At 43.7% G+C, this 21,201-nt stretch overlaps 1 protein-coding gene across 1 annotated transcript in view; it reads right to left on the reverse strand.

The window, feature by feature from the left end:
* The window catches only part of ELP3 (elongator acetyltransferase complex subunit 3), a 206,939-nt gene that overhangs the window by 148,295 nt on the left and 37,443 nt on the right, over window positions 1–21,201 (reverse strand). Inside the window, exons 5-7 of the mRNA XM_089688175.1 lie at window positions 20,635–20,698; window positions 16,754–16,822; window positions 12,041–12,195 (exon numbers count right to left, since the gene is read on the reverse strand). Of these exons, the coding sequence (XP_089544301.1) occupies window positions 12,041–12,195; window positions 16,754–16,822; window positions 20,635–20,698 (288 nt within the window). The remainder of the gene's footprint in view (window positions 1–12,040; window positions 12,196–16,753; window positions 16,823–20,634; window positions 20,699–21,201) is intronic.

Consider the following 21,201-nt stretch of genomic DNA (forward strand, 5'->3'; position numbering starts at 1 on the left):
GAAAAGCCAAGAGAAGCAAAACCGACACAAACTGAAGACAAAACTAGTGAGAATCCTAAGTATTAAAATGATTCAACTTAGCTTATGGCTATAATTTTTCTTGGTAATCCTATGCAATATATTATGCCATTTAGGCTTTGTTATGTAGTCAATATCACTTGCTTTATATTTGTGGAAAGACATCTATCTATATAATTATTGTGCATTATGTAGTCATTACGCCTATAGTAGAAAACTTTCCGTTTACAGAAAAACTAGAGCCAATTGACATTTTCATTGTTATATTTGAACTCAGAATGTGAAATTCATTAAGAAATGGATCCTTTTGTTTCCAAAACTGGCAAAAAATAAAAATTTGTTGAACAGTGTAATCGGACCGAGCACAAAAAAAAAAAATCTAGAAATGTTAATTGTGCCTAGGCACTCCTGTTCTATATCTTCATCGCTATATATATTAACTGTGAGATTATCTAAGGCAGGGGTTTCTAAACTTTTCAGTAAAAGGGCAACATCATATATTTTACAAACATGCTCAGGCCAAACAAAATCCCTATCATAGATCCCCTTACATCAGCATCCCCTTCATTCCCCCCTTACATCAGGGTCCCCACAAGTCCCCCCTTACATCAGAAGAGGAGACCATAGGCTGCCTTAAACCTCAATCAGTGCACACTGAGGATTTGCCACTGACCCTAGCTGCAGGTTGTAGCAGGCTGGATCTGGCCCACAGGCTGTAGCTTGGTGAACCCCGATCTGCTGCCTCTGACTGCTAGTCTCACCAGATTTGGAGTGAGATTCGGTGATGTCACTATTGTGCTAATCACCGTTTTTCTTGCAGGAGAGGAAGCTGTATCTGAGGACCGGAATTGCAAGGATCTCCATGCTTCTAATTCACTGTGTGGATCTTTCCTTCCTATTCTTCTATCATTACCCCCGACCAGTCATCAGGAGGGCAGCTCTGACATAAAGAAGCAAAGCCCTATCCCTACCAAGATGGCCGCTTCCATACAGGGATGCAAGACAGACCAAGGCACAGTAAGTAATAGAGAAGAGATCAGCAGCAGGGAGACCCTAGGATTCCATAAACCCTTGGTTGAGAATGGCTAATTTATCATGCCTTATTCCGCATGGCATCCGTGTGTTGGGGGAGCCATCTTGATAGAGGTAGGGATTTGCATCCTAATATCAGAGCTGCCCCCCTGCTGACTGGTGGGAGGTAATGATAGAGGGGGAGAAGCACAGATCCACGCAATGAATGAAACTGAAGCAGGGAGGTCCTTGCACTGCAGGTCCTCAGGTACAGCTTCCTCTCCAGAAAGGAAAACAGTGATCAGCACAGTAGTGACATCACCAAATCTGGTGAGACTAGCAATCAAGGCAGCAAGGCAGTCTCAGGGCTACTGAAAGTCTACATAAGGGAGGTTTTACTGGTAAATGAAGTGCATATAACATTTTAAATGCGCACATACCCTTACGGGAAGATTACAGTTGACATGGTCTGCGGACAGGGTTCCTTTGACAGACCTTAAATTACCATTTGAGTATACCTTTGCCTTAATAGACCTCTCATCACCTTGGGGGATCCATAAACCCTACAACAATACACAACGGTATCCAAAATGCGCCACGTTCCCGAGTCACCTCTGTAGTCGTACAGCAATGAACACAAGCCGTAATCATTAAAGATTACAGCACTTAACGCCATTCAGACTGCATTTAATTCCATGTTTGGAAGAACAGTACTGGTAAACATAACATTAGCTGCGATAAATAAATCATTTCCCCCTCTTCTCCCCCCCCCCCCAAATCAGCACTTTGTGTTGGAGCCGATGAGTCACCGGGAGCAGTTAATGCAGATTAGACCTCGTGACAAAACAGCGATGGAGGCTAATCCTGTTCTGTCCTTCATCCAAGTTTATCTAGTTTATAATGAATTAAAAGTAAATCAATTAAACTGATCAGTTTTTTTTTTGTGGGGCGCTGACCCAGGATGACCTGCGCATTGATGTGTTTTAGATTGCAGCTATGTCAGTCTGGTTAACCCCTTGAGCACTGAAGGGCTGGTGCAGAGACATGGTCATGCAAATTTCATTTTTTTTTAATGGTGAATTGCCAGCTCAATCATAATCAATCGGATGATATAACATGCATTAACGCACTGCAATAGAACAATTTAGAATTAAAAAAAAACATTTCCACTGTGATGAGTTGAGGTAACATGCATACAACCGCAATTATTTTGAACAGCACCCCAGCGAGCAAGGATGACCTGCGCATTGATGTGTAGCTCTAATGTGCATACACTGCAATGCACTACTGGGCTGAGTTGTAAAGAATGGTGCAATGTCTGTTTTTTGGGACATTTTTGGTATGTCCCCAGTACATTCATGTAAATGGACTGCCTTACTGCATGTTAACACATGAAAAGGAAAGAGCCCGACCTTTGAGACCATAGGACTGCAAAACGGCCTGTCTAAACCATCTAGAATAGGTGAAATGAGAGGAGTCTTTCCTGAGCTCATCCAGAATGATGAAAAAGAGAAGAAAGATGTGGCACAGAGAGACACTTGAACAGCTCAAACCATATCCAGACAGTAGAGAGAAAAATGTCCTGATCAATCAGAGCTGGGCACAAAAAAGAAAAGGAAGGACCATGTTCTGGTTGTAGCAGACACCACCTTAGGAAGGAAGCCCTAGGTCTCAACACCTTCTTCTTTGAAGGACCAAAAAGGGGTCCTTGCAGAATATACCCACAAAGTCAGACATTGGCCAAGCCAAGCCTAAGTGTCCACAAAGGTCACCAGAATTCTCCCTCACTCTAGAAAATAGGGGTTCACCTTCACACCAAGGGGAGCTTTGGCTGAGGGAGTCACATGGGGGATGCCTTGTACAAAAGTCTTAATCAGAGAGTGGTAAGCCAATGGTCTCTAGTGCTAAGTACCAAAGCTGGCCAAGACCCAACTGCAGGAAAGAAAGGATCAATCCCATGAAAATTCCGAGGGGTGAGGGTCTTCATAGGGCATATGCATGCACTTATTTAGTTTAACTATTACAGTGTTTTATTTTCAATTTCTGATCATTTTTCAGAGGTGTGAAGGTCTCCATACTGCTCAAAGTTTTAAGGGTACACCTAGTGCCATTTGAATGAATCCCATGAAAATACCAGTAGATAAGTTAGAAAGTGAGGAGAGGACAAGGACCAAAGTGTCCACAAAGGTCACCAGACACTTCCTCCTCACTCTGGAAAGTGTGGGTTCACCATCACACCAAGGAGGGCTTTGGCTGGGGGAACCATATGGGGACCCCTTGCATAAAAGTCTTGATCAGAAAGTGGTAAGTCAATGGTTTCTGGTCCTTAGTCCCAAAATGTCAGGGCAGGAGCTGAGGAACGGACAGGCAGGCCTAAACAATGTAACGCACTGGCTGACGACAACCACCACCCACAGACTGAAGTCCCTCAGGGTGCGGAGTCTAAGTCCCAGGCTGCCCTTCACCAGGGCCCCTGATGGTGGGGATGGACTTGACGCAGCCAGGAACCAGGTTGCGGCCCCCGAGACACCTCAGTTGCGGTAATGGCCGCCGCCAATGGCATGTAGTTGGTGGAAAAGACAATAGAGTAGTCAGGCAGGCCGGGTCAACAACAACGGGACAAACCGGTACAGGACAGCAGACGAGAATCACAGGTCACGAGCCGGGTTCAGCAACAGAGGGTCAGATCAAAGGAGAACACAAAGAATAGTCGAGTCACAAGCTGAGTCAGATTCCAGGAGAGTCACGAGAGTCAGAACAGAGTAATAGCAACACAAAGACACAAGACACAAGTGCAAAGAGCATGTGCGGACCACAGGCTTATATGTCATCAGCCACACCCCCCTGGGGGATGGACCACAGAGACCTGAAGGCATAAAGGATTCCCACCATGCTCAGCAGAAATCCAAGATGGATGCCAGCACATTTAGTAACATAACCTCTGGGAAAAGGTAGGACCTTGACACAAACCCAACTGCATGAAAGAAAGGATCCTTCTCATGGAAACACCAGGAGATAAGAAGCTAGAAAGTGAGGAGAGGACAAGACTTCTAAGCATCCACAAAGGCCATCAGAAACCCCTCTCACTCTGCAAAGTGGGGGTTCACCTTCAAGCCAAAGAAGGCTTAGTAGTGGATTTGGCCATGTAGGAATACAAGGCCCTGCAGATGGTTAGAAAATCAAGCTTGGAGGATCTCAACAAGGAAGTCATAGAAGACTTGCAAGGCTACTCTACTGACTTTTTCTGCAGAGGAAGCTGGGTACTCCTCATCATTCGTCGTCATCAATCCATCAATCATCTTCATCATTCCATCCTCATCATCAAGATTGTAGAGAATTTAGCAATGCCAACCTTGACATGCTGAAAAGGAAGTACGGACAAACACAGGCCCCTAAAAGTATTACAGCTACAGAAAAGGGGCTCCACAGAAGCAGCTCCCTTCCCAGTACAAGCTGTAGAAAACTTGTGACGTGGTTAAGGACATCCTAGACACAAAGAGTGCTCTGCGGAGTTCTTTCATTTCTGTTTTCAGACATCACTTGGCATTCAGGAGTTTGCAATTTGCAAACTGAATGCAGTCATTATTTGTGTATATGAAGAGAATAATATAAAAGACCTTGGGATTTTCTAAGTAGTCCGTGCAAAAACGCAGCAATTACTCAAGTGATAATTTTCTCTAGAAAGCAGCAGCCCCGCTAAGCGGGTCATTAGCTGGAGTCCAGCCAACCAAGAAATGGAGGCGGGAGGGACAAAATGAATGAATATTAGAGAAAAAAAAAAAAAAAGAGAGAGACTGCAGAACTTTTCAGCGACCATGGCATCAGGAACCATTATGGTAATGTTTACCTGCAAATACCTTTTAATGAGACTTTCACATTGTTGCTTGCTTTACAGCAGAACTCCAGGCAAGCATTAGAAACAAAAAACTTTATTCAGCTATGTATTCATTAGAACTTTATTAAATCTATTCTTAACTCCCACCAGTGTAATTCACTGAATCTGCCTTGATGGCCTTCTGTAATGCCTTCTACAACAGAACTCAGACTGGAAAAAGGGGACAGTGCCAGCAGCAAATCAGGTTTTGTTAGAAAATGAACAAAAGCAGCTAAAACTCCAAGATTTTTCTCTTGAAATTATATGATTGATTAATAGCTGCACAAATACTGTGCGACATAAACAAAATGCAGCTACCACCATTCTATTCTCCATGGTCTCCAATTTAAAACTATATCATCATCACCCTCATCTTCAAATCATCATCACCCTCATCTTCAAACATCATCCTCATCTTCAGTCATCATCATCACCCTCATCTTCAATCATCAACATCATCACCCTAATCTTCAATCATCATCATCAATCATCATCCTCTTTTCAATCATCATAATCCTCAATCATCCACCATCCTCATCCTATTCAATTATCCATCACCCTCATCTTCAATCATCCATCATCATCATCCTCTTCAATCATCCATCCTCCTCACCCTCTTCAATCATCCATCCTCCTCACCCTCTTCAATCACCTCACAAATCCTCACCCTCTTCAATCAGCACACTCATCCTCATCAATCATCCTCCTCTTCAATCATTATCCTCATCCTCTTCAATCATCATCATTTTCTTCAATCATCCTCTTCAATCCCCACAATCATCCATCCTCCTCACCCTCTTCACTCATCCATCCTCCTCACCATCTTCACTCATCCATCCTCCTCACCATCTTCAATCATCCATCCTCCTCACCATCTTCAATCATCCATCCTCCTCACCCTCTTCAATCATCTCACAAATCCTCACCCTCTTCAATCAGCACACTCATCCTCATCAATCATCCTCCTCATCCTGTTCAATCATCCTCCTGTTCAATCCTCCTCCTGTTCAATCCTCCTCCTGTTCAATCCTCCTCCTGTTCAATCCTCCTCCTGTTCAATCCTCCTCCTGTTCAATCCTCCTCCTGTTCAATCCTCCTCCTGTTCAATCCTCCTCCTGTTCAATCCTCCTCCTCATCCTCTTCGATCATCATCATCCTCTTCAATCATCATCATCTGCAATCATCATCTGCAATCATCATTTTCTTCAATCATCATCATCTGCAATCATCATTTTCTTCAATCATTATCTTCAATCACCATCATCTTCACTCATCATAATCTTCTTTATCATCAATCATCATCATCTTCATCATCCATCATCATCTTCTTCAATCATTATCATCTTCAATCATCATCATCATCTTCAGTCATCTTCCAATCATCAATCATCTTCAATCATCATCAATCAACATCATCATTTTCTTCAATCATCATCATCTTCTTCATCATCAATCATCATCATCATCTTCAATTATCATCTTCATCATCAATTATCATCATCATCTTCAATCATCATCTTCAATCATCATCACCTTCAATCATCATCATCTTCAATCATCATCATTTACTTCAATCATCATCAGCATTATCAATCATCACCATCATTAATCAATCATCTTCTTCAATCATCATCATCTTCAAATCATCATTCTCTTCAATCATCATCCTCCTCTTCAATCATCCTCCTCATCCTCCTTTTTAATCATCCTCATCATCCTCCTTTTCAATCATCCTCATCCTCCTCCTCTTCAATCATCCTCATCATCATCCTCTTCAAACATCAAAAATTATAATAAAAGTACATACAATTAAAAAAAAAATAAAAACAAACAATCTAATAAAACATACATTAAATTAAGTTACAATAGCAGTAGTGATACTAATACTACTCTACTAATAATTATTTAATAATAATTTTAACTTCATTTCATTTTATTTAGTTTTTTTATTATCATTAATATTTTTAAATCATCATATTAAAAATAAAATAAATAATGTTAAAAATATTCTGATCTAATAAATACAATAAAATTAAATGGAAGTTTATAATAATATAATAAAATAAAAAATGTATATATTACTTTATTTGCCAATAACGTTCTCATTACTTAAAATGAACAGGTCCATAGTGGAAATATAAAATTGCTTTGCTCCAAAAGGGGGGCGGTAAGTTAATATGGTTACAAACCAAGACAATATGAGGACGGACATATTTTTTATTTTACAGAAGATTACGATCACGCTTTTTTTTTTTTTTTAGCTCGCGGATAAACATTGTGGAAACTGAATGCAATTTTTGCAAAGTGGCAAACCTGTTCTCTTAGTTTTATATCTAGAAAAGTAAAATTACAAAATAACTAGGAAATGTTAACGCATTCAGCAATGAGAGAGATGGTTATCCCGCTAGGCAATCAGCAACAATAACCTTTCTGGAAAGCACAGTGAGAAGAAAAAACCTCCTTAATGGAAAACAATCCATGAGGTGAGAATCAACCCAGGATGCCTCTACTCCGAGCATTGCACAATGTCCCTGCATTTAAATATGTCTCAAATTGCAGAAAGGGAACACAGACATTAAAGAGAAAGTCTAGTTATTTTATAATAATATATAACATCCTTAAGACATGTTTAACCACTTCCAGTCCGGACACTTTCACCCCCTTCCTGTCCAGGCCAATTTTCAGCTTTCAGTGCTATCACACTTTGAATGACAATTGCGCGGTCATGCAACACTGTACCCATATGAATTTTTTAGCATTTTTTTGAGACAGATAAAACTTTATTCACCACTGGGATTTTTTTTTTGCTATATCAATGAAAGTCCAAAATTTTAGAAAAAAGGTTTTTCTTATAAAATTTTGCAAATAAATAATCTTTCTTCATAAATCTTGGCCAACATTTATTCAGTTATCTTTTTAGTAAAAAAAAAACCAAATTAGTTTATAACCAAAAATTATAATTTTTCACATTTGTTTTGTACATTTTTGTTTTATTTTTTATATTGTTTTTTTTTTTACATACTGTCACCCTACCAGTACAGTGTCACCATAGGACACTGTGCTACTTGTGGGGGGTGATAAAGATTTTTTTTTTTTTTTACACTGATTGCTTTTATACCCATAAAGGTTGTAAAAGCAATCATTTCTCCTTCTCTCTGACTGCATTCTTGCAGCCATTGAGAAATACTGTGAGAGCTGTGATTGGTCACAGCTTGTCACAAGGTACAAGGCTGTTGTGAAAAAATAAATAAAAACAAACAAACAATCTAGCTTGTCACAAGGTACAAGGCTGTTGTGAATAGCCTGACCTCTGTGATCATTCACAGATTTCACTAGTAGTAAGTAATGATGTCAGGAAGTGAAATCTTGTTTACTAATCTTCATGTGATCATTGACTGGCCAATCGTGATCACAGAGGTCCCATACAGCGATTGGTGTTCCGCTCTGTCTGCACAGGCTGTAAATGCAGGCGCCGTTTATGAACGGCAACCCGCTCCTGCACTGCTCCCATCCGGCCGTTTATGTACATGGGTGTAAAAAAAAAAAAAAAAAAAAAAAAAGGACAGCTTTAACTGCAATAGCCATCTTCAATCCAGATCTGTCCCCTGCAGTATTAGCTTTTCACCACTAGATGTCCACAGTCTTCCAGGCTGAATGACACCCAGAGTTAATTGAACTCTCATCATGGACCCGCCCCCGAGGAGGTGCATCATCACTCTGGCCTGGTCTCACTGTGCTGGAGCATCAAAGGACACATTACATCAATGCCGTTCTGTGCAGCCGTAATGACCGTCCACTGCTGAAAGAGTGATCTAGTGAACTGGGAACATAGTGTCTAATGCAAAGGAGGAAACCCCAAAAACACCTACTGAGGCTCTTTGTCGTCAATCGTAAACAAACCTTAAACGCATGAAAATGATCAGAGCCAATCAGAAGCAAACCTTGGAAAGCTAAATAAGATTGGACATAAAACAGAGTGAGGAACAGCACAAGCTTTGGGAATGTAGATCAATCCACGCCACATGAGGAGCTCACTGGAATCATGCTGCAGGGGATAACATGGAGATTAGATGACGTTTGCTGGAGAGCATGCGCCCCAGCCGGTATTCAGCAATGCGCTCACACAACCCGGCTGGCTTAATGGTTGAATGAGGTTAAAGCAACGCTAACTATAAATAGTGTCAACCACCTGACTGTGCTGCAAAGCTGTGTATCAGGACTGGATGAACAAACATGCAAACCCTTAGCCTTGCAAAACAGCTCCCATATATATGTCCTTTGGGTACTTAGAGGTTTACCTGGAGTTCCCCTTTTTCTTTAAAACAAAGGTTCAGCACAGGCTACTTTACTATACAATGGGGTGGGGAGGGGAGGGGAGGGGATGGGGGCTTAGATAAACAAAGCAGGGACTGCTTGCACTCAACTCTGTCTCCCCTGAATTCATATCAGTGCACCCTAAGAGCCTTCCTACACTAGCCTTCACTATGGACACCAAACTTGAAAGCCTCCGTACACTATGGCCCAATCCTGAGAGACTCTGTACTCTGGTGTTCACCATGGCCCAACCCTGAGAGCTTTCCTACACTAGCCTTCACTATGAACACCAAACCTGAAAGCCTCCGTACGCTATGGCCCAATCCTGAGAGCCTCTGTACTCTGGTATTCACCATGGCCCAAACCCGAGAGCCTTCCTACACCAGCCTTCACTATGGACCAAAAACTTGAAAGCCTCCATACACTATGGCCCAACCCTGAGAGCCTCTGTACTCTGGCATTCACCATGGCCCAAACCAGAGAGCCTTCCTACACCAGCCTTCACTATGGACCAAACTTGGAAGCCTTTGTACACTATGGCCCAACCCTGAGAGACTCTGTACTCTGGCATTCACCATGGCCCAAACCAGAGAGCCTTCCTACACCAGCCTTCACTATGGACCAAACTTGGAAGCCTTTGTACACTATGGCCCAACCCTGAGAGACTCTGTACTCTGGCATTTACCATGGCCCAACCCTGAGAGTCTTCCTACACTAGCCTTCACTATGGACCAAACTTGGAAGCCTTTGTACACTATGGCCCAACCCTGAGAGACTCTGTACTCTGGCATTTACCATGGCCCAACCCTGAGAGTCTTCCTACACTAGCCTTCACTATGGACCAAACTTGAAAATCTCCGTACACTATGACCCAACCCTGAGAGCCTCCTTACACTAACGTTCACTGTGGCCCAACCCTTACAGCCACTATACACTAGCAATCACAATAGAATACAGTCACTGAAAGCCTACCTACACTAGCGTTCACTATAGACCAACCCTGAGAGCCTCCCTACCCTAACCAACACAGAGCATTTGTACACATTGGCTCAACCCTAAGAGGCTCTGTACACTATAGCCCAACCCTGCGAGGCTCTGTACAAGATTGGACAATCTTAAGAGCCTCCCTTCACTATCGCCCAACCCCGAGAGCCTTCCTAGCCTATGAAATAACACTGTGGCCAAACCCTGAGAGACTCCCCACACTAGCGTTCACCCAACCCTGAAAGCCTCTCTACATTCTAGCCCAACCCTGAAAGCCTCCTTACACTCCAGCCCAACCACGAGAGGCTCCCTACCCTATGGACCAACCCTCAGAAGCCTCTGCATACTACGGCCCAATCCTGAGAGCCTCTGTATACTAGCCTTCACTGTGACCCAATCCTGACAGCCTCTTTACACTAGCAGTCACTATAGACCAGGAGTGTCAAACGGACGGCCCTCCAGCTGTTGCAGAACTACAAGGTTCATCATGCCTCTGCCTGTGGGTGTCATACCTGTAACTCTCAGCCTTGCAATGCCTCATGGGACTTGTAGTTCTGCAACAGTTGGAGGGCTGCCAATTTGATACCTGTGCTACAGACCAACCTGAAAGCCAACCTACACTAGCATTCATTATAGACCAAGCCTGAGAGCCTCCCTACCCTATGAACCAACACTGAGAGACTTTGTACACTATGGCTCAACCCTGAGAGGCTCTGTACACGAAGGCCCAACCCTGAGAGGCTCTGTACACGAAGGCCCAACCCTGAGATGTTCTGTACAGTATGGCCCAACCCTTAGAGGCTCTGTACACTAAGGCCCAACCCTGAGATGTTCTGTAGACTATGGCCCAACCCCTAGAGGCTCTGTACACTATGGCCCAACCCTGAGATGTTCTGTACACTATGGCCCAACCCTTAAAGGCTCTGTACACTATGGTCCAACCCTTAGAGGCTCTGTACACTAAGGCCCAACCCTTAGAGGCTCTGTACACTAAGGCCCAACCCTGAGATGTTCTGTACAGTATGGCCCAACCCCTAGAGGCTCTGTACACTAAGGCCCAACCCTGAGATGTTCTGTAGACTATGGCCCAACCCTTAGAGGCTCTGTACACTAAGGCCCAACCCTGAGATGTTCTGTAGACTATGGCCCAACCCCTAGAGGCTCTGTACACTATGGCCCAACCCTGAGATGTTCTGTACACTATGGCCCAACCCTTAAAGGCTCTGTACACTATGGTCCAACCCTTAGAGGCTCTGTACACTAAGGCCCAACCCTGAGATGTTCTGTACAGTATGGCCCAACCCCTAGAGGCTCTGTACACTAAGGCCCAACCCTGAGATGTTCTGTAGACTATGGCCCAACCCTTAGAGGCTCTGTACACTAAGGCCCAACCCTGAGATGTTCTGTAGACTATGGCCCAACCCCTAGAGGCTCTGTACACTATGGTCCAAGCCTTAGAGGCTCTGTATACTAAGGCCCAACCCTGACATGTTCTGTACAGTATGGCCTAACCCTTAGAGGCTCTGTACACTAAGGCCCAACCCTGAGATGTTCTGTACAGTATGGCCCAACCCTTAGAGGCTCTGTACACTAAGACCCAACCCTAAGATGTTCTGTACACTATGGCCCAACCCTGAGATGTTCTGTACAGTATGGCCCAACCCTGAGAGGCTCTGTACACTAAGGCCCAACCCTGAGATGTAGTAGAGCAGGAGAGGAGTAGAGCAGGAGAGAAGAGAGACAAGGAGAAAACAAAATGGAGAAAAAAAAGACTAAAATTAAATACAAAATATATAGGAACTCTGGCAAAGTTTTCCTGCTGCATTCAGTCCGTCTTACCGCACAGCCTCAGAAACATTGTTGGAAGTGTGCCCAGACAAGGCGTCGTGGAGATTGCGGATGAAGTAGTCTCTGTAGTCCTCAGGCAGAGCCATGAAGGTCCCCCCCATCACAATGAACTCCACCTTGTCCACGCTGTGCCCCAGTTGCTTGAGCTGTGAGGAGACAAAGCACAAAATGGTCATTGTAAATCTTCAAATGTCCAGACAGACCTGAGAGCATTTTATTAATGAGATGGACAGTAATAGGCCCAATACAGCCCATATTATAACTTTATTAGTACAATTAGTCTGGTCATATCACCAATTCTGTGTTTTTTTCTCCTATTTCATCAATCCAGTAATCTTCTTATTATTATGTTAAGGACGTCCAGGCACATTTAAAAATGAAAGTATAAAAGATATGTATTCTTCTCTACATCACTTTGAAGGTTAGATTTTTTTTTTCACCTTTTATGTTATATTTCAACCCTGATGAAAGGAGGCTAGCCCCAGAAACAGGTTACTTGTGTTTAGAACTTTTCAGAATTCCATGTGGCCACCCTGCTCTTACAGATATTGGGACTGTACGCTCGGGATTGCAGTCAGTGTATAAGTATAATTACTAAAAAAAATTATTAGCAGGCGTGGAACATGATTTTCTGGCAGAAAAAAAAAAAAAAAAAGAACGAAAATGGAACGTTCTTCAGCTATATTCTGAATAAATATTTGTGAGTGCAGAAAATACCAATTTATAGCCACTAGATGGAGCGGAGGAGCATCCTTTTCTTAGGATAGTCAGCGCCATCTAGTGACCATAATGTGGCATTTCTCGCAGTAACAAATTCGAATGGCTGAGAATTGATCCGGAGGACATTGATTTTGCCCCATTATTTTCTTATGCTACTCAGCTCCATCGAATGACCATAATGTGGTATTTCTCACATTCACACACTCAAACTGCTGAGAATATAGCTAGGGAACATTCGACTTTGCTCCCCTGTTTATTTCTAATGGTCCTCAGCTCTTTCTATTGACTATAATGTGGTATTACTCACATCGACACGACTGAGAATATAGCCATTTAATGTTCGATTGTGCCCCATTATTTTCTGATTTCTTAAGCTCCTCAGTTCCATCTAGTGACCATAATGTGGTATTTTTCCCATTCACTCATTCGATCTTGAGAGAATATGACTTCATTATTTACTTCATGTGCTCCTCTATCTAGAAGCCATAATGCAATATTTCTCACATTCAAACTGTTGAGAACATAGCCGGAGAATATTCAATTTTGCCCCACTATTAACTCATTTCTGATGCTCCTCAGCTCCATCGAGCGGTCATAATGCAGTATTTCCACATTCAAGCACTTGAGATACACAGACTATACCCAGAGAACATTCGATTCTGCTCCATTTACTTATTTCCTATACGCCTCAGCTCCATCTAGTGGCCGTAATGCAGTATTTCCACATTCACACACAAGCTACACAGACTATAGCCGGAGAACATTCGATTCTGCTCCATTATTTACTTATTTCCTATATGCCTCAGCTCCATCTAGTGGCCATAATGCAGTATTTCCACATTCACACACTTGAGCTACACAGACTATATCCGGAGAACATTCGATTCTGCTCCATTATCTACTTATTTCCTATACGCCTCAGCTCCATCTAGTGGCCATAATGCAGTATTTTCCATATTCACACATTTGAACAGATGGGAATATAACTGGCGAACATTCGATTTTTCCCAATGCACATAGAACAAAACATGCAGTTTCGATGGAGGAACAGTTAAGCAAACTTTTTATAAAGCACACCCCTAGGTTTTTAGTGTTGCGCAGTTGTTACCCTATTTTTTGCGGACGCACTGGTTACAATTTTCCGGTCTGTAAGTACCAGTAAATACAGGAAGAAACTGGTACCTCCAAGTATCTGTAGGTTCACGTGTATCCACATGGACAGATAATGCTTACCTCTTATGGCTGAAATCCCACAATAGCATATCACGGCACACAGGCCACGTCCAGAACATTTCTTTCATTGTCTTCGCAGATGATAGCCATATTGCTGGCAGATGAGGAGGTGGCAGAAGTTATTTTCACCTAATCTGACAATATGACCATCATCTGTGAAGACACTTTGAGAAATGATCTACATGGTTTAAGTACCATTTCTCTCCAACCTGGGTACCATGGTACACCAACGTGTGATTCCGGCCATATAAAGAGGTGAGCATCACCTGTCAATGCGGATACACGTGTGGACCTACAGATTCTCCTAGAGGTGCCCCTGTTACTGCTCATATTTTAGTGCCATTTAAAGAACTCCTGGCAAGTTTGTTGAATAAATCTCTGTTTATCCAATGGCTGCTCTCCATACCAATGGCAATTTTTGGGCATTACTCCTCAGGGGAGGGGGCAGAGCACAGCCGTGCTATTCAGGGGCCGAACCACAGAGATCCCTCTGTGGTTACATTTGGTCGTGGTTACAGGTTGTGGCTCAGAAGATCAGATGGTGCACCTGGGGGGCCCATGAGATATGAAGGCTCAGGTCACCAGATGCATGCTTCATTTGATGAGTCTTCTACTCAACACCAGGAGGGTGGACCTCTTCCTACTAGCCACCACCGCTCCAGGGTTACACCATGATTTTTTTTCAGTTGCTACACCCTTTAAAAGTATGCAAAATCCTCCCCAGCCTGAGTGCCCCTGGCACTTCCCATTTCATTCACTCATTGGAAGTGGCCAACAATCCTCCAATCACCATTAAAATAAAGTTAGATAACGTTATCACCTTAAAATACAAGCCCGATCAAGCGCTCCTCAGTGATGTCCAGTTCTCCACTCTGGGGATATGAGTTGGAGGATGTGTAGTACTATTGGCGATCTGTGCCTACCAAATAGCGGCCTCCATATTGCTAGCCAAAACTAGCAAAGTGTCGTGCTGTCAACCAATAGCTCTATTAGGAGATCCATAAGTGGTTGGTAAGCGGGGGGTTTCACCATCCGAAGTTCTACCGTCGCTAGGAACATCGCCGCCAATGGGGGCATGGCCCAGATCTCATTGACGCTGCCCACATTGACGCGGTTCTTTGGTAGGCACAAATCGCCAAGAGTACTACACAGGTTGTGGGCTCTATCAGCTTGTCCTATCTACCAGTACTCTATTTTGTCAGCTCACCACCCTACATGTACAGGGGTATAGAACCCTCATTGATGCCCTGTTGCTGGACATGGACTTCCATATGCCTACACTGCCATTTGTGCAAATCTTCATTATTACACAAGACCATAAGGTCATTGGCTCCACCACACTACAAGGGTTGCATCTTACCTATACCCTACTGAAGAAGATCTTCAATCACTATACTGTTGTTTCAATGACTCGCAGCGTTCTATACCTAGGGTGTTGGCTGCATCTGGATTTATTGGAGTTACCTTCATCCAGCTCACAAATTACTATTAAGCCCAGGTTGTGGGCTCTATCAGCCTGTCCTGTCTACCAGTACTCTATGTTGTCAGCTCACCACCCTACATGTACAGGGGTATATAACCCTCATTGATGGCCTGGTGCTGGACATGGACTTCCATATGCCTACACTGTCTTAACCTGGCCCTATTGTGGCTACATATTATTTTACATTGATTTTGACTTATAGGTCACATATTTATGATGCTTTATATCCCATCGGGCCACCTTTCTCAGACCTCGTTCACTATCTCACTCTCTGAGTGTCAGCTGATTGGGTAGCAGGCAAAAGACAGCATACTGCCTACCAGCACCCACTGACTGCCAGTCTGGAGATCATTGGCCTGAAATGCTATGCTCTTAATGAGACCTAGTTATCTTGTAGCGTTTGTGAGTGGATGTGCGGTGCCGGGCTTGTATTTTAAGGTGATAACGTTATCTAACCTTATTTTAATGGTGATTGGAGGATTGTTGGCCACTTGGCCTAACTTTACATCATTCCGATCTCAACAAAGTTGTTTAGTTTGGCTACACCGCGGTTGGTTCTCTTTTAAGCTGCTTTCTAGGGGGGCCTCACTTGGTCCCCACAAGATTTTCTTTGCTATGACCCTGGCTTCAGAGGATCCCACCACCTAAATTTATGGTGAGTCAGTGACCTATCCTAGAACCTCGAGATCTCCCCTTTTGGGTGAGTTATATCCTTGTGTTACTGATTTTTATTTAATTACAACACTTACAAGCAACATGTGAATGGACAGTGAAAGGAGAAGCAGAAGACTAATGAGCTCATCTATCTAACACTCTCCTCCCATTAGCATGGCCACTGCACACTTTATTAGCTTCTTTTCACAGCTTCTCCTACTCCTAGTCTGAGCTCTGCTGCACAGGTGACTTCAAAAGGCTGATTAGCAAGTCAAATGTGGTTACTCACAATGCTTGCCTAACGTGGTCAGTACATTAGGTGGACATGCTAAGAGTGTAGATGAAGGCTGGGGACATGCTACAGGAGACGGTTAGAGACTGGGGATGTGTTACAACAAACTGCTAGAGATCACTGCCATTACATCTCCTTTACAAATAAATGCTCTCTGCTACTGGCCGCTGGTGCCAAAGGGTCACAACAAGTACCAAAGTGCAACAGGTTGGGCACCAGGGGGTCTATAGTGTCCATGGAGGATCTATTACCAGATCAATGAATGATGGGGGAGGGGCTTATCCCTAAAGGTAAAAAGATTAAAAAAAGCAACATACAGTACCTGTTCCACTCGATGCCGTGTCTGCAGGAAGGGGTCATAGCGAGCGCGGATAGCTCGCATTGATGTCGGCTGTATCGAATAAAAAAAAAAAAGTTTTGTTGATTAGATCAGCTACAATATCAGAGTCTCAAGAATTGGGTTTTCATGTCGTGACTCACTGGAACGAAGACTCCTGCCAGGATTTACATTTTCCTGCACGCTGCTGGGCAGTATTCTCAGGCAGAAGCCTGCCACACTCTCCTCCTACAGTCAAATCCCAGATGGTTACAACACTTCCAGGTAGTATTGGAGCTGTTAAGCCCCACCCCTCACCCATAGGGCCATTGGCATCACTAGCCAAAAGGAATACGTGGTGCTGGGACAAGATCCTTCAGCACTAAAGGCGGAAAAGGCCAAAGCATGACACCTACCAGTGGGCTACTTCAGTAGGATAGGTTGCAGGTCCTGAACTTTTTGCACCCCCTTCTTGCTGAAGCACCCCAGACAGCCGCCTCTTCTACCTTGCCCTATGGCCCAGCCGAGGGAATATGCAGGAAGGCACAGACAAGCTTCAGCCCTACCAAAGGTTTACTTTGCAGTGACTGGGTGGAGGAGGGATGGTGTCGGGGGTGTTAGGATTCTCGAAACCGTTTTGCTGCCAGAGCTTTTACTTCTTTTTTTTTTAATGCATATTTTGGGCCTGAAGATTAGTTATAACCCCAAAATATACATTTTCTGCAGTCCCTATAGTATAGAACGTGCACCCCAAACAGAACATATTCCCCTGTATTTTGGTAAAATCTAAAAAGATGAGGTTGCATCGAGTAAATAGATAACCAACATGTCGAACGTTAAAACTTCATGCTCCAGTGAAGTGACTAAAAAAATGATAGTACCCAAAACGGTCTATAGGGGACCCTCTAAAATCCTTCACAGCTCATAAATTTAGAGTTAGGGCTCATGTACACTGCAGCTGATAAACTGACGTTCAGGAGCTGTTCAGCATTTCTTTCAGAAGCCCCTGAACTCTCCCTAATGTTTTCCTATGTGTCCATGTACACTTAATTGTTTACAGGCAGTTTAGTTTACAGTTGTTTTTTTTGAACGCAGCAAAATTGCATTCAGGAGTAGATTTTTGTCAGAGTTTCAAAACGCCAAACACTTGTAAACGTGTGTAAACGCTTGCAAACACAGTTAAGAAGCGTTTTTTGTCTGGTCCATATCCAGGGCACGGTTCACTAAGCGGTATCCTACTGCATCCAAGTATGTTGTAGGATACCGCATAGCATTTAAAAAAAAACAAAAAAACCATTGAATCCACTAAAAAGGCTAAAAAAATACCGCAGGAGTTATTTTATCAAGTCATGCGGAATTTTAGTAGTGAAAAGCATGCATCATGTTTCAGCTGTCAGCGGGGTTCCCACTGACAGCTGAATGTAAGAATTGCCGGCAATTCAAAAATAATTTTTAAAAAACAGCGTGGGGTCCCCCCTCCCATCCATACCAAGCCCTTCGGGTCTGGTATGGATTTTGAGGGGAAGCCCCATGCCAAAATTAAAAAAAAATTAAAAAACGGTGTAGGTTTCGCCCCCAAAATCCATACCAGACCCTTATCTGAGCATGCAGCCCCGGCAGGACAGGAAGGAAAGGGGGGGGGGGGGGCAGGCCAGTGCCCCCCCCTTCCTGAACCATACCAGGCCACATGCCCTCAACATGGGGGGGTGCTTTGGAATAGGTGGGAGCTCCCCCCCCTCAAAGCACCTTGTCCCCATATTGATGGGGACAAGGGCCTCTTCCCCACAGCCCTGGGCTGTGGGGGTCTGCTGGTAGGGGGTTTGCCGGAATCTGGAAGAATCCCCAGATCCTGCCCCCCCCCCACCCACCCACACATGAATGAGTATGGGGTACATGGTACTGCTACCCGTTCACAAAAAAAAAAAAAAGCTGTAGTGTGAAAAAAGACATTCTTTGACAAGTCCTTTAATAAAAGAATGTCCCCCGAAGTAGATCCAATGTCAATCATGATGCCCGCTGCCGCCGCCGCTCCGAGTGAAAGAAAAAAAAAAAAAAAAGGCTCCACTTCCAACGCTGGCCTCCGACCATCTGATCCTGGGCTGGTTTGACAGTTCTTAATAATGTAAGGGGCGGGGCCATCACGTATCGAACCTCAGTGACCAGCATGACCCAGTCGATGATGTCACACGGGCAGGGTCACATGGGTGATGTCACTGGGTGGCCCTGCCCCTTACATATTTAAGAACTGTCAAACCAGCCTAGAGACAGACAGCCGGAGGCCAGCATCGGGAGCACAGCCTTTTTTTTGTATTTTTTGGAGCTGCGGTAGCGGGCATTGTGATTGACATTGGATCTACTTCGGGGGGACATTCTTTTATTAAAGGATTTGACAAAGAATGACTCCTGTCCTTTTTTCACACTACAGCTTTTTCTTTGTGAATGGGTAGTGGTACCATGTACCCCATACTCATTCACGTGGGGGGGGCCGGGATCAAAGCACCCCACCCCATGTTGAGGGTATGTGGATAGGTATGGTTCCGGAGAGGAGGGATGGGCGCTCGCATGCCCCCCCCCCTTCCCTGACCTGCCGGGCTGCATGCTCGGATAAGGGTCTGGTATGGATTTTGGGGGGGAACCCCACACCATTTTTTTAAAATTTTGGCATGGGGCCTCCCCTCGAAATCCATACCAGACCCGAAGGGCTTGGTATGGATGGGAGGGGGGGACCCCACGCCTTTTTGGTATTATTTTTTAGTTTCTGGCAATTCTTTCTTTTACATTCAGCTGTCAGTGGGAATCCTGCTGACAGCTGAAACAATAATGCATGCTTTTCACTACTAAAATACTGCAAGACTTGATAAAATAACTCATGCGGTATTTTAGTAGCCTTTTTTAGTGAATTTACTATTTTTCAGTGCATTCTGGGCATTTGGGAGGGTCTCCTGAGGTTATCTTTTAAAAACGCTTTTAAAAGCAAAACATGTATAAACGCGGCTAAACTGAATTTTTTAACCAACGCTTTCCAGCAGTCAATTTCCATCATTCAGAAGAGTGTTACAAACGCTCCGTGTACATGAGCCTTTAAAAGTGAATGACAACCCTAGAATTTTTGCTCACTCCTGTGTGCACGGCAACACCCAATATGCGTAGCCAATCGTCATTTTCATATGTAGGCGCAGCAGACACATTAAAACTTTTGTATGTGCATGCTAGTGGGGACGGTGGGCTTTAAAAGTATTTGTAGGTTTCTTTTAATCTTTTACTTTAATGTTTTTTTTTTGCAATCCGATTGCCCAGCCCCCTTTATTGATAGCACAATTGAAGCAACAGGTTCTCTGGTATTGCTTCCCATGTATCGCGTTTGTGCAGCAGCAAAGAGGGCGGCCTTTAAAGCTCGCATGCCGCATATAAAAGCTGAGGCACTCCCAGCATGGTGAGCAAACGGTTATAGACAGCTACTGCTCTCTAATGATCAGGAGCTGACGGGACCGGCTGCTGATCATGTGACCACAATAACAGCCAGTCACAGTGGTTACATGATCAGAGAGGCCTTCCCACCCCCTGGATGTACAGACTCAGTTACAGGGATGCCGTGGCTGGGTGGCAAAGGGTTAATGAGATATCAGGGGTCTAGATCACTATTAGTCCCCCCCTGCACTCCACTGAAGTTGATCAAGTATAGATTGTGCTTAATCAGCCTATGCACCTGGCCTACATGAATGTGTGAGAATATGATTTGATGTAAACCCAACAGTCAGTCCTGTGCTGCCCGCCAACCTGGTGGCAGCGAATTATTGAGAGATGCAAAGGCACAGCGATAAGGCTGCAGATAAGAATAACAAATCAATTCAGTTTCATAGGGTAGAATTACAGGTTCACATCCTCACCTCATATCCCGTATAAGATTGGGTCGAATATTCAAAATCAGAATCCGGACCGCCTGGACAGTACCTAGGGAACACAATGAATACATACATCTTAGATCGTATAGGGGAAAAAAAAAAAAAAAAGAGTTGCCACAGCTCTGAGCAAGAGTATTGGGTCCCCGAAATGCATCTGCTGCTTTTTGTCACCCTGTCTCCAGGTGGAGAGCAAATTCTTACATTGTGTGCTTTATGCATTTACATGCCTTTAGTGCAGTAGACTTGTCAGTATATTTTATGCTTCATACAATTAGCAATAAAGTGTCAAGGTTAATGCGGTAGGAGCTTGCACGCTCTTTATTTGTTATGTTTTGTACATTCACCCTAGAGCTCTAAAGCAAACCTGGTCAGAGGTTCTAACACACACACTTTATATATATATACATATATATACATATATATACACACACACACATACATATACACACACACACACCTCAAAAAAATGAAAGGAACACTTTGAAAAACACATCAGATCTCAATGGGGAAAAATCTCATGCTGGATATCTACACTGACATGGACGGGGTGAT

The sequence above is a fragment of the Staurois parvus genome, unplaced genomic scaffold (assembly GCF_062004578.1).
Source record: "Staurois parvus isolate SC_StPar_1 unplaced genomic scaffold, SC_StPar_1.0 ptg000448l, whole genome shotgun sequence".
Lineage (NCBI taxonomy): Eukaryota > Metazoa > Chordata > Amphibia > Anura > Ranidae > Staurois > Staurois parvus.